This window comes from Prionailurus viverrinus, chromosome X (assembly GCF_022837055.1).
Source record: "Prionailurus viverrinus isolate Anna chromosome X, UM_Priviv_1.0, whole genome shotgun sequence".
Taxonomy (NCBI): Eukaryota; Metazoa; Chordata; class Mammalia; order Carnivora; family Felidae; genus Prionailurus; species Prionailurus viverrinus.
In genome coordinates this window covers 36,407,419-36,421,594 of record NC_062579.1, presented here as the reverse complement: position 1 = coordinate 36,421,594, position 14,176 = coordinate 36,407,419, and the positions used below count along the sequence as shown (strand labels likewise).

At 52.3% G+C, this 14,176-nt stretch overlaps 1 protein-coding gene across 1 annotated transcript in view; it reads left to right on the top strand.

The window, feature by feature from the left end:
• Nucleotides 1-10,834, top strand: part of DIPK2B (divergent protein kinase domain 2B) — a 44,201-nt gene extending 33,367 nt beyond the window's left edge. The window contains exons 3-5 of the mRNA XM_047844451.1: nucleotides 5,079-5,252; nucleotides 8,683-8,971; nucleotides 10,363-10,834. Coding sequence (XP_047700407.1) covers nucleotides 5,079-5,252; nucleotides 8,683-8,971; nucleotides 10,363-10,703 — 804 coding nt within the window. The 3' untranslated portion in view covers nucleotides 10,704-10,834. The remainder of the gene's footprint in view (nucleotides 1-5,078; nucleotides 5,253-8,682; nucleotides 8,972-10,362) is intronic.
• Nucleotides 10,835-14,176: the final 3,342 nt, after the last annotated feature.

Here is a 14,176-nt window from a genome sequence, read left to right as displayed (position 1 = left end):
CCCGGGTGCCCCAGGAGATGGTATGAGGCAGGAAATGCAAAGATAAGGAATCCAGGCGCGCTTGGGAGGGGCGGGGCAACAGAGGACCAGGCTTTGCGTTTCCTTTAACCTCTCACTGGCAGGTGCTGCGTTAGCCCTGTTGAGAAGGGAGTGGTGGCTTAGAAATTCCAAAGCAGTGGGCGATCCCCGAAGAGGGTGCCTTTGGCCTGGGGATGAATCATGGTTTTACTGAAAATGCTTCGTTTCCCAATTCTGTTCGCCGTGGGCCAAGATAATCGCGGGCTTGCACTTGGCCAGAATACACCCCAGACGGAACTAGTTGGAGCTCCACTCTGCGGGTGGGACCCCGAGAAGCAGCTGCCTCCACCATAAAGGGAGTTGGGGTACGAGATGGCTTCAGAGCCTTTTCTGGCCATCGCTCTAGAGGCAGGGGGGCGGGGCTCAGAACCTTCTCGGCAAATGTATCAGTTACGTATTGCTGTGTAACAAACCCTAGTGGCCTCAAACAACGACAACCATTGATTTTGTCCAAAAATAGGCAACTTGGGCAGGGCTTAGAGGAGCGAGCTCACCCAGCTCCACGTGGCATCCGCTGGGGTGGCTCAATACAGCCACCAGGAGCCATTTCCGAGATGGCTCAGTCACGCGGTGGCACATTGGGGCTGGTGTCAGCGAGGCACTCCACTGAGGGCTGCTTCCTCTCCCTGCGGCCAGGATTTTCTTATGGCATGGTAGAGAGACAGCCAAGGAGAAGCTGAATCACCTTTCATGGCCAAGGCTCAGCAGTCATGTGTCATCAGTCCCCTAAGCATGCCAGTCACTAAAAGTGAGTCACCCAGGCCAGTCCATGTTCCAGGGGAGGGGAATTAGGCTCCACCCCTTGAGGGGAGGAGAGTCGAAGAGTTTGCGAACATGTTTTAAAATGACCACAGCTGGCGTGCCTGTGTGGCTCAGGCCATTAAGCGCCTGACTCAATTTCAGCACATGTCCAGGGTCCCGGGGTTGTGGGATCGAGCCCCGTGTCAGGCTCTGTGCTAAGCAGGGAGCCTGCTTGAGATTCCCACCCCCCTCTGTCTCTCTCTCTCTCCTTCTGCCCCTCTCCTCCATTTGCCCCCCCCAACTCTCTCTCTTTCTAAAATTAAAAAAAAAAAAAACTCAGCAAATGGCATCCACCCTCATGTTGGGTGTTATCTCCAACATGTCCCTTTTTCTTGCCCCTCCTCCCCCATCCAGCCAATCGCCCAGACTTACGGATTCTACTACCGACGAATATCTTCAAATCAAAGCTTTTCATCCTCCCCTCTCACACCTGGACCACTGCATCTTCCTGATTTCCCTGCGTCCACTCTTTCTTCCTGTGACACTTGGGATTAAGTTCAGTCGCATATGACAAGAAGTTCAAATCACAGTGGCTTACACAAGATCAAAATATATTTCCCTTTTACGTAAAAAAACAGATCCAGGGGCGCCTGGGAGGCTCAGTCAGTTAAGCGACCGACTTCGGCCCAGGTCATGATCTCGAGGTCGGTGAGTTCGAGCCCCACGTCGGGCCCTGTGCCGACAGCTTGGAGCCTGGAGCCTGTTTCGGATTCTGTGTCTCCCTCTCTCTCTGCCCCTCCCCCGCTCATGCTCTGTTTCTCTCTCCCTGTCTCTCTCTCTCAAAAATAAATACACATTAAAAATTTTTTTTAAAAAAAGAAAAGAAACTGATACCTGAATGTCCAGGGATGATACAGTGACTCTGTGATTCTCGAGGACCCAGGCTATTTTCATTTTGCTGCTCTACAACACTCAGCATGCCCTGGTCCAAAATGGCTGCCTAATCACCAGCCATCGCTTCCGCATTCCAGTGCAGGGGAGGTCGGGGGGGAAGAATGAAGAAGGATACACCCTGTCCCTTTAAGGGTCCTTCCCAGAACTTTCTCCGTATATTTCATTGACCAGTACCCAGTCACATCACCACACCTAGCTCCAAAAGAAGCTGAGAGAATGCAATCTTTAGGCAGCCATATGCCTCACTAACATCCAAGAGCTCATAACTAGAAGACACAGTTCTCTGAATCTAGCCACACTGCACCCAGAATCATTTTCCTCAAGCGCGTATGTGAGTATGTCACTTCCCTGCTCAAGGCCTTCAGTGGTTCCCAGCCCTTCGGGATAAAATTAACATTCCTTAAAATGACCCCAAGGTTCCTGCCATCTGGCCTCCTCTCTTCCCACTGTCACTAGCGTATTCTCTCTCATCTCAAGGTTTATTCAAGGTGTTCCATCTGCAAAGAATCTTCTCCCACCCTCTCTGTGGGGTCACTCTACCCCTGCTTCCGGCCTCAGCCGAGACGTCCCCGTCCTCCAAGATTTGATGAGCCGATAGATGTGTTTTCGTTTCTTTTAGAATCCCTCAGAAAAACTGAGCTTTTGGGTTCAAGAAAATGTTCGCGTTTCTCAATATTCATACTACATGCCTCCCTCGGCTCTTGTTATGGCCAAATCGTGTCCTACCTCTTCCAGAGGTATTTTCCCGGGCGTTGGGCTCACAGAAGAGAAGAGATTACTTATCTCCCCCTGTCCCCAGTGATTATCTGTAAAGGTGGAATTTCAGGCTGCCCGGGACAGAGATCAGAAGCAAAGAGATGTTCTTGTAGCTTCAAATCATCTTCTGTGGACTCCACCTGGGTGGCTTATGGGGACAGAAGCGGGGCAGGACTCATTCAGGGGAAATGGCGAGGATCTAACGGATCAGGTCCTGTCTTAGCTCGGGCTACTGTAACAGAGTAGCATAGACTAGGGGGGGTTAAACAACAGAAGGTTATTTCTCACACCTCTGGAGGCTGGGAAGTTCCAGGTCAGGGTGCCGGTCCATTGGCTCCTAGGGAAAGCTCTCTCTTCGTGTGATGCTCCCGTGTCTTCTTTTTTTGAGAGAGAGCGAGAGAGGCAGAGAGAGAGAGAGAGAGAGAGAGAGAATCTTAAACGGGCTCCACGCCCAACGCAGAGCCCAAATCGGGGCTCGATCTCACGACCATGAGATCATGAGCTGAGCCGAAATCAAGAGTCGAAAATCAAGACTGAGCCTCCCAGGTGCCCCAACGTGTCTCTTCTTATCTAATCCCTTTATGAAGGCTCCACCCTCGTGGCCTAGTTACTTCCCAAAGGCCCCACCGTCTGATACCATCCCGCTGGGGATGAAGGTTTCAACATATGAATTTGGGGGGGGGGCGGCAGGGGGACAAACATGCAGTCCCTACCCTGTTCAAATCCTGAATCCAACCCTTGCCCACACTCTGAAGACTTCCAATTCCTCGGTTGCAAAACAAGATGGATAATGACACCTACCTCGTGGGTGCCTGGGAGGATGAAATGAACTACTACACCGGGAATACCCAGCCCACTGCCTGGCAGGTGGTGGGTTAGTCCCCACTCCTCCCATCTATGAACATTCCCGAAGGATGGAACACACATGAACTGGGCCCTCACAGACCCAGAGGTGCAAAAATGGAATGGTCTTTAATCTCTCTCTGAGCTCAACTCCCGAGGTGTCACCCCTCTGGGGGGTAAGCCGGGTCATCTGAACACCGTCAGACGACCCCAGTCACATTCCATCATGCCCAGTCACTTCAGAATTTGAACCAGCCCCCTCCCTCCCTGGGGAGTCCAAGGGCTCACTGGGTAGTTCAACATGGTACCATGGTACTGTCCATGGTAGTTCAACAACCATCCACACTGGCTTCTACCAGTCAGTTCTGGTCGTCGTCAGGGGGCAGAGGCATGCCGTGCCCTCGGCCATGGTCTAGCGATGTGGGAATGTGACCAACTGTCTCGGGTTCCCAGTTTCAGCTCTGAAAGCTCCATGTCCCAGGAAACTCTCAGTCCCAAGCAAACGGGGATGGTTGAGTCTATCTGTGCCCTCTTCAACCTCCAATATGCTCAAGGCATCTCAAGGCTCCCAGTGATCCTTCCATCCTCCTGGGTTCTGATTGTGCAGATGGCGGGGCTCCAGGCTGCCGCCCCAGCCCCGTGCTAGGATGTCCGGGGGCTCTGGAGAACCCCCCCCCTTGCCACCTACCCCAACGGCTCACTCAGCCAGAGCCTCCGTTAGGCGGGCAGCCCGGAAACACAGTCGACAGACACCTGTGGGACACTTTTGGCCCTGGACCTTTCAGGCTTTGGTTTGCAATCTTCAAAGCCAGGCTCTTAGAGCTTGAAAATCGTGTTCTCAGCCACAAAGCCTGACTCCTGTTCCCGCTGCTATCATTGGCTATCACCCCTATCCTCTGTGCTGGGAGTTTAAACTTCTTTCATGTAATAAGAGCCGATAGCATTTACTGAGCACTTACTGCTGGCCAGACGCTCTTCTAGTATTTTACAGCTATTGGTTTATTTCATCCTCACGATCTCTTATTACTGGCACCCTCGCTTTAGACCTTAACCCAAAGTACAGAGAGACGAAGTAACTCGTCCAAGGTCACACAGCTAGCCGGTAGGTGTGGGGCTGGGGCTGAATTGTGGCCAGCTGGGCCCCGGGCCTCTATTTTTAACTCGCTTTTATCAGTCGGTTGGGTTCATTCTCTTGGTTCAGCGTGAAGAGAAAATGGCGGCGAGGTGGCAGGTCACGGAAGGTAAGCATAGGTCCGGACCTCCCAATTTGATCCCGAGAAGATGCTCACATGTAACACCACAATCGTGGTAGGTGTCACGAGACGGTGGAAGGAATCGGAAAGGTCAGTGAGGGCCGCTCTGGTTAATTCGGTGTGAGATTGGCTCTCCGTGGAGGGGCACAGTGGGGGTGTGATGGTGGCCAAATGCAGGATCTCTAACATGTTCACTGCCTGCTGGGCTGTGCCACCTGCCCAGCGCCCGCTTACCTTGCCCCTAGGACAGCTCATCCTTTCTCCTTGGCCCTCGGGGTCTCCCCCCCAGGCCCCCCCCCAGCCCGAGCCCGTGAAGCCCCTTACTCTCTCCATCCTCCAAATCTAGTGTCTCCTCCCACCATCAGGGCCTGCCTGTGTCCCGTCTTGACGGCTCCCCATAAGACCTCAGCAGCCTTTCCCCCTCCTGGGGTCTCTCCCACCCACCTCCCACAGGGCCTGCCCAGTCCCTTCCTGCGCTGCCCGTCACAGCGACTCCTGGACCGTGTGGTCCGACGCTACGCCGAGGTGGCCGATGCTGGCAGCATCTTCATGGACCACTTCACGGACCGCGACAAGCTACGTCTGCTCTACACGCTGGCTGTCAACGCGCATCCCATCCTCCTGCAGGTACGCGGGGACCCCCCCCACCCTGGGGAGGGGGTTCAGGTCGGGCTCCAAGGGGGCCAGCCCCGGGCTTAGCTCTCTTCCCCTTTACAGCAAGCCTTGGGGCCACACCTCCTGGAGATGAGCTCCGCAGCGATGCTTAGAAAGGACAAAACCGTGGAAGTACCCTAGATGTCTACCAATAGGGGAATGGGCAAATAAATGAGGGTGCACTTGACCTTGGGGATACACTGATCAGTAAGGCAGTCATGGTGGCTCCCCGTTTTCTTGTAGCTTCCAATCCAGTGCTGGAGGCAGCCACCGAGCAAGTCAACAAGCATCCACAGAACATGGGGAGCCCAGTCGCACCCATTTCCCCCAAATGCCAAGAATCAGGATGCTCACACCATGGGCACAAAGGAAACTAGGAAGTGAGGGGAAGGAGCGGGAAAAGGAGGAGGGCTACAGAGAGGAGGAGGGAGAAAGGGGAGGGAGGGGGACAGAAAAGACATGGAAGGGCGCCTGGGTGGCTCAGTCGGTTAAGCATCCGACTCTTGACTCTTGATTTCGGCTCAGGTCATGATCTCTGGGTTGTGAGTTCGAGCCCTGCTGTCGGGCTCTGCACTGACAGTGTGGAGCCTGCTTGCGATTCTCTGTCTCCCCTTCCCTCTGCCCCTTTCCCGCTCATGCTCTCTCTCTTTCAAAATACATAAATGAACATGAAAAAGCAATTAAAAAAACAAAAGAACGAAAAGAGAAGGAAAGGGAGAAGGTACAAGTGGAGGAAGAAGACGCCCCAGCAAAGACACTTGATATTTATGACCACAATTAATTCTATAATTATTAATTTCATCATGTGAATGTAACTTTAAATATAATCATATGCTCTTGTTAATTGTGCATAATTAATAATTATTGTTATATTAATTAGATTGCATATTCTATCATATATTAGTAACTAATTGATATATTAATATATTTCTCATCTATAATTATTTGATATATAATTATTTATTATATATCATATATTAATATATATTAATCATCATGCGTAATATAATTTGTAAGATATAATAATAGAATATAATATAAAATTAATCATCATGCATAATATAATTTGTAAAATATAATAATAGAATATAAAATTAATCATCATGTGTAATATAATTTATAAAATATAATAATAGACTATAATATTAAATTAATCATGTGTAATATAATTTGTAAAATATAATAATAGACTATAATATAAAATTAATCATCATGTGTAATATAATTTGTAAAATATAATAGACTATAATATAAAATTAATCATCATGTGTAATATAATTTGTAAAATATAATAATAGACTATAATATAAAATTAATCATCATGTGTAATATAATTTGTAAAATATAATAGAATAGAATATAAAATATATAAAATGAGTTATAATTCTATAACATATATAATAATATATTAATAATCATAATATGATTTGCTATATAACCATTAATATATTAATGTATAAGTTACTGTGTCGTGAATGTATATTTATTAATACATACGTGATTACTATTTTGAAATATAATGAGCTGCTCTCACTTCCTGAGCACCTGCCAGGTACTGAATATTGTGTTGAATGCTTTACATCAGGACCACTCGACAACTGCACGGAAATATTATCATTGTCCCCCTTTCCAGATGAGGTGGGTGGGGCTCCGAGATATGAGGTGACCTGACCACAAGTCACTTAGCTAAGGTCAGCAATGGGACCCAAACCCAGAGCCGTCTGGGACCCAAATCCAGTGCCGGGTCCAGACTCTTTCCGCTAAAACCTGCCTAGTGACCCCTGAGGGTCTTCTTTCCCGTTGTCCCAACCTCAGTGGTGGCAGCCAACTCCCAAGAGGCCTGGGCTGGGACCCTCCATCCACGCAGGGCTGGGGGAGGGGAGGGCAAGACCTCCCTCTACGGCAATAGTGGGAGAGCCTCACAACATGCAGATGGGTTAAAAGGGGCAGAAGGCCACAGAAAATCATCAGAGAGGGGAATCAGTTCATTTTCTTAAAGAAGGAAAATAAGAAACAAAAAGTGGTATTTATCTTTTCTGCCGTTTCCCCCTGGTTTAAAGAAATATCATTCTAGGGGCACCTGGGTGGCTCGTTTAAGCATCGTCCGCTTCTTGATTTCGGCTCAGGTCACGATCTCGCGGTTCGTGGGATCGAGCTTCACGTCGGGCTCTGTGCTGACAGTGCAGAGCCTGCTTGGAACTCTCTCTCTCTCCCTCGCACTCTTCCCGGCTCATACTCTCTCTCTCAAAATAAAAAGGAAGGAAGGAAGGAAGGAAGGAAGGAAGGAACTATTCTAGATACAGCTGCTTCAATAAATAGTCAAGAAAAGACCAGCCAGGATTCCCGCCTCCCTCTGTCATCTCCCAAATCCACACAAGTGGTGCTCTTGTGAGGACACAAAGGACATCCGCTGGGGGTTGTATGCTTCCCCAGATCAGTGTCAGGCTGTTGGAAGGTTCCAGTTTGGGAGTGGGGGGGCATTTGTGATTAGGTAGTTACCCAAACCAGGCAGATTCACCCAGGTGCCCCAGGGTGATCTTATTTAACAATCAAATTATAGTAATTGATTTTTGCTCTATCCCAGAACCTGGTGCCTGCACTGTCATTTTAAAAAATATTTTTCTTTTTAAAAAAAAAAAAAAAAAAGGGGCTCCTGGGTGGCGCAGTCGGTTAAGCGTCCGACTTCAGCCAGGTCACCATCTCGCGGTCCGGGGGTTCGAGCCCCGAGTCGGGCTCTGGGCTGATGGCTCGGAGCCTGGAGCCTGTTTCCGATTCTGTGTCTCCCTCTCTCTCTGCCCCTCCCCCGTTCATGCTCTGTCTCTCTCTGGTCCCAAAAATAAATAAAAACGTTGAAAAAAAAATTTAAAAAAAAAAATATTTTTCTCTGGTCCCCTGGGTGGCTCCGTTGGGTAAGCATCCCACTCTTGCTTTGGGCTCAGGTCATGATCTCACGGTTCGTGAGTTCAAGCCCCGAGTCGGCTCTGCGTTGGCAGCAAGGAGCCTGCCTGGGATTCTCTCTCTCTCTCTCTCTCTCTCTCTCTCTCTCTTTTTCTCTCTGCCCCTCTCCACTCTCTCTCTCTCTCTCTCTCTCTCTCTCAATAAACATTTTAAAAATATTTTTCTCTTTAAATCAGCCTCTTTTTTTTTTTTTTTTTTAAGCCCATGGCCTCTTCCTAGGCACTGGTGTCTGTGAAATCCCAAATACTGGTCATATTTTCTCGACTCTTCAACTCTTAAAAAAAAAAAAAAAAAGGGTTGAGGGCCCCGTGGCGGACGCGTTTGGAGACGGAGGGTGCCCGGTAAGGCCGATCCCTCTGGGTGCTGCCGGTGAGAGGCAGGGGAACAGGTGTCCCAGCAAGTTTTTCTCTCTCATCCTCTAATGCGTCCTCCTTCCCGCTTCCAGATCTTCCCCGGCGCCGAGGGCTGGCCGCTGCCCAAGTACCTGGGCTCCTGCGGCAGATTCCTGGTCAGCACCAGCACCAGCCCTCTGCAGGAATTCTTCGGCGCGGCCCCGGACCAGGCGGCCGACCTGGCCTACCAGCTCCTCGGGGTCCTGGAGTCCCTGAGGAGCAACGATCTGAACTACTTTTTCTACTTCACCCACGTCGATGCGGGCACGTTTGGCATCTTTAACAACGGGCATCTGTTCATCCGGGATGCCAGCGCCTTGGGCGTCATCGACAAGCAGGAAGGTACCCAGCGTGGGCCCGGCTGAGCAGCTGTCAGAGGGGAAGTCAGGGTGACAGGAGGCAGGGAGGGGTGACTGAGTGGGGAGGGGGAGGTCGCACCCCCGGGTCTTTCCAGTCTCTGGGTGTCACAGTGAGAGCAGCCCACGGTCGGCGGGGGGGCGGGGGGTGTCAGCTGTCACATCAAATGTCCTTCTCCCCCGTTTGAGTCTGTGCTCCGACTCTATCTCTAAAGGGGAACTGGACCTTGGCCATGGAGGTATTTTGCATCATGGCCCGGCCCCGACTGCACCCCCAGGGCGCGCTGGGACTCGCCCTGCCCCCTCTTCGCACACACACCACCACCGGATCCGTTTTCTCAGAGCCTTGCGCATCAGATGCTTCTAGCCCTTATCTGAAACTTACATATCTGGCTGATTCACCGGTACACGTTGCCATCCATTTCGGCACTTTCGCTTCGTAAAGATGTTCAGACTAAAAACCACGGCATCAATTGAGGTGTATGAGTGAATCATGTTTCTCCCCATGTGCCCCGGCTCATCCAGGGTTCTAGAACTCTTGGAACATCCCAGTTTCTAGCGGTGACCGGATTTTCCGAACCCAGAGGACAGAGGATTTTCTTCTCTGATCTCCGATTTTGCTTATACGAGAAGGCCTACGAAGAGAGGCCGGTTAAGCCACACTTGCTTCCTGATTTGCCTTTATTAAGAAGAATCAAGTCAGGGGGCGCCGGGGTGGCTCAGTCAGTTGTATGTCTGACTTCGGCTCAGGTGGTGATCTCACGGTTCATGAGCGCGAGCCCCGCGTCGGGCTCTGTGTTGACCGCTCAGAGCCTGGAGCCTGCTTCGGATTCTGTCTCCCTCTCTCTCTCTGCCCCTTCCCCACTTGTGCTCTCTCTCTCTCTCTCCCAAGAATAATAAATAAATAAACATTAAAAAAAAAAAAAGAATCAAGTTAGAAGAAATGAGTCTGGTTCCATAATACTGGGGATACGAAAACTATTGCACCTGTCGGTCGCACTGAATGCATATTCTGAATCACCTGTTGTTCCTCCCAACTCTGGACTCAAAAAGGACCAGCGGATCCCGTTCTAGCGATTTCTGGGGCTCGCCTATCGAGTCCTTATAATGGGAGCATCGCAGTGTGGATGCGAGCCCTCTGATTCGAACCCAGCCTGTGGCAGGGACAAGCGCACGCTCCGTGCCCAGGCTTCATCCTACCGCAGCACAGAGAGACCGTCCCACTGTTGTTCCCAGCCGGGACCATTGTGTCCCCGACGCTCTGCATCTGGTGACGGGACACGCCGGGGCGCTGGCCGCACCATTCACCCCGCAAGTCTAACCAGTGGCGCCCCCCGCCGGTTGCAGGGCGTCTAACATCTCCCATCTTTCTTCCAGGCAGCCAGGCAGCCGCCGGGGCAGAAGAGACTCCAGACATCTTCAGCTGCCTGGTTTCCGGCTGCCAGGCCCCGCTGCCCTCCTGTGACGCCGTCCCCGAGAAGCAAAGCCTGGTGCTGGTGTGTCGGCGGGTGCTGCCTCAGCTTCTCCAGGGCAAGTTCCCTTCCCCCGTGCAGGACGAGATAGACGCCGCCCTTGCTCGCTGTGGGGAGGACGCCAGCCCAGACCCCGAAGTCCTCGGGGCCGCCAGCCGCCTGAAGGACCTCTTGAGGCCCCTGAGAACCTGCGACCCCAGATTCGCCTACCGCTACCCGGATTGCAAGTATAATGAGAAGTTCTGAGGGGCCCGGGGCCTTTGGTGGCCCGGCAGGGGACCACATCCTTGGCTCCTCTCCCCCTCCCCCCCCCCCCAGTCGCGTGGCTGCAGGGTGCAAAGAGGCGGCTGTGTCCCCAGACATTAGGAGAAATGCACGTTCATTTCCCAGGACCCGAGGGACCTGCTGACAGCCAGAGGGGGCTTGTGTCACACGATGTGATTGTCCCAGGGCCGGGCGGTGGCAGACTCGGGTGTGGACACTCCCTGGACCTCTCGGAGCCTCAGTGTCCCCTGTTCTCCATCAGACTCACGAGTTCATTAAAGAGGACAGGGGGATGTGAAGGGTCACAGACACCTGCCGGTGGTTACAGAATGTTCCAGAAGTGTGCACAGTCAGGGCAAATGAGACAGAGCTGTGGAGGTGGGGGCCGTTGGGAGGGAAGGCAAGGGGAGGGGGAAGCCCTCTGGCCAAGACACTGTTAGACTCCAAAGAGAGGGGCCCCCTGCCTGCTCTCCGTGTGCTCCCACTGGCCCTCCTGCCGTGCTCCCCACACTGCCACGGGTCGGGGGGAGGAGACACATGGACAGGGCCACACTCCGGGTGAGCCAAGGGTGAGAAGCGATGACGGGTGGGCTGGGGGGGTGCGATGTGTCGGTCCAGGAGCTCTGAGAAGCAGGTGTCAGGACAGGGGTGAGAGGGGAGAGAATCGGATTCAAGAAGATGCCCGCGTGGAAGGCAAGAAGGAGCAACTCAAGTCTGAGCCCAAATGAGGGAGAGACGGTCAGCTGCACAATCTAAAGGAAGGTTCAGCAGGGCTGCTGGGGTTTCCTGGAGGACAAGCCAGCCGTCAGAGGGGCCCCGAGTCTCCCCAGGCCAGACGGCCTTTATATCCCAGCTGCACTCGGTCGCTGGCAGGAAAACAGCCTGCCGCAAGCATGGCCTTGGCCTAACCGCCAAGATGGATTTCTCCCTGGAGCGGGAGGTCTGTGAGGACACCGCAGCCACAGCCAGGGCCCCAGGCCAGCTCTGTCGTCACCAACAGCCTCCAGTGCAGGAGGCTAAGGAGTCTGAGAATGTGCATTCCAACTTGACCTTACAGGTCATTATAAAAATTTTGGTGGTTGGTGGGGGGGGGGGGGGGGGGGGGCGCCTGAGTGGCTCAGTCCATTAAGCATCTGACTTTTGACTTCGGCTCAGGTCATGATCTCACAGTTCGTGAGATCGAGCCCCGCGTCGGGGAATGTGCTGACAGCACAGAGCCTGCTTGGGATTCTCTGTTTCTCTCTCCCTCTGTGCCCCTCCCCCTGCTCGCGTGCTCTCTCTCTCTCTCTCTCCCAAAAATAAACATTTAAAAAATAGTTTTTCAAGGTCAGCCAACAAAACATACTCTATTCGACAGTCTGTTAGTTTGCTTTATACCTTTGAAATATTTAGCCACATACTATGTGGGCCCCTGTGTGTAGTCTTGCCCCGGCACCTCAAACCTCAGTGGGGGGCTCTTTAGACCTTTGTCCAGCCTCCCTGTCAGCCCTCTCCTCTCAGGGACCTCCCGGTCGGCCTCCTCTTTCTTCCCTCTGAATCACCACCTTTAGGTCAGAATGCCTGACTTAACAGGCTTCACATGGCAGACGGGGAAACTGAGGCCCAAGGAGGAAGAGCGACTCGCTGAGATAGTTCCAGAACTCCTGCTACCAGTCCACGCCCCTCCTACCTTCTCCGTCACCTGCTGATTTTCACCTTGTCCTAACCACTTTGGGTCCCTTCACTCACATTTAAAGATGGGCCAAGAAAAGTCGTATTTGTGGTCCACCAGATTGGTTGTCTTTGGGGTTTGCCTTTCGACTGTTCCAGGCACTACCCCACCCCCCATCCCCAGGGCAATGACAATAGTGAGGATGACGGGCCAAGCTTCTGGAAGGGCAGGGTTGGGCTGCCTGAGAGTTTTTGAGACCGTTGCCCTCTGGCTTGGTCTGGAAGGGCAAGGATTGACCACCTTTCCCAACACCTTGCTTTCAACCCAGCGAAACTGATTCTAGACTTCTGGCCTTCAGCACTACGAGACAATACATTTCTAGCAGCTGAAAGCTACCCATTTTGTAGTAATTGGTTCTAGCGGCCACAGGAAACTGACATGCGCCCCACACTCTGTCTTAGCGTCTGCTCCGCAAGAACCCGACCTGCAGTATTCCCCAACGCCAGTCTATAGTGACAGGTTCCAAAGCCGGACCTGCCCACTGTATGCACCTGTACCCAGGGCTGAGGTTCAGATGGTTCCAGATCTGTGTCCCAGCCCGCCATCCAGCTGGGAGCTCCCTCAGCATGGCGGTGACATGGGGGTCCTTTTGTGTTCCCCACGGCAACCGGGCTGGGCACAGAGCGGGTGCTTGGAAAATGCTCTTGCTGAGGACAACGACTGCATTCTCCAGCCCTTCTGGCTTGGTGTTTGTCACAGACCGTGTGCTCTAGACGAAACGTTTGTGTCGCCCCAGAATGCCTACGTTGAAATCCTACCCCCCCCCCCCCCCCGTGTGATGCTGCTTGGTACTGGGCCTTTGGGAGGTGGTTAGCTCCTGAGGGTGGGACCCTCGTGGGTGGGATTAGTCCCCTTGTAAAGGAGACCCCAGAGAGCCCCCTTGTCTCTTGTGCCAAATGAGGACGCAGTGAGAAGATGGCCGCCCACGAACCAGAGTGGGCCCTCAACAGACACCAGATCTGCCGGTGCCTTGATCTCAGACTTCCCAGCCTCCAGAACTGTGAGAACTGTGAGAACCGACTCTCGATTGCTCACAAGCCCACCCCGCCTCCCCCAGTCTGTGGTATTTGGTTACAGCAGCCCGAACAGACTACGACATTATGCTGGCCATAGACAGGACAGAGGGGCTTCCTTGAGAATGGCTCTTTCCCCTCAACGGCCGGGAGACGGGTTGAGTCAGCACTCAAGAGACTTGGGTCACAAAGATTATCATTGTGGTACATTCTCAGTCCTCGGGAATCCTACTGGAGGCCTCAGAGTGTATTGCTGAGTTTTGCTAGCCACCGCCATTTTATAGCAGGACCAGCTACATAATTTGGCGGGGGGGGGGGATAGTAGAAAACGAAACAGGGGGGCCTCCCGGTATTGAGATTTGCGAGACCACAGAGCATTAAATTAAGTGCAAGCCCTGTGAGACTGTACAGTTTGCATGGCCCGTGAAGCTGGTCCTGGGTGCTTGAGAATACTAATTGTTAACCTTGGTGTAGAGGGCTCCTGGGATTCACTGGGGTCTCACTTGACCTCCACAACCAAGGGGACTAGGTGTGGGATCAGAGGTGATATACAAAACACTTCATCACCACCATGGCCAAGGAACTGATCTACAAGAAAGGACTCCACCGGCTGCAGCTATGAGGTGGGCGAGTCCCACTTTTCAAATGAGAAAACTAGTTCAGGCAATTCGCTCAGAGTGACAGTTTTTAGGTCCCTCGCCTTCCAGACCTCTCCTGTAACATCTGACTTC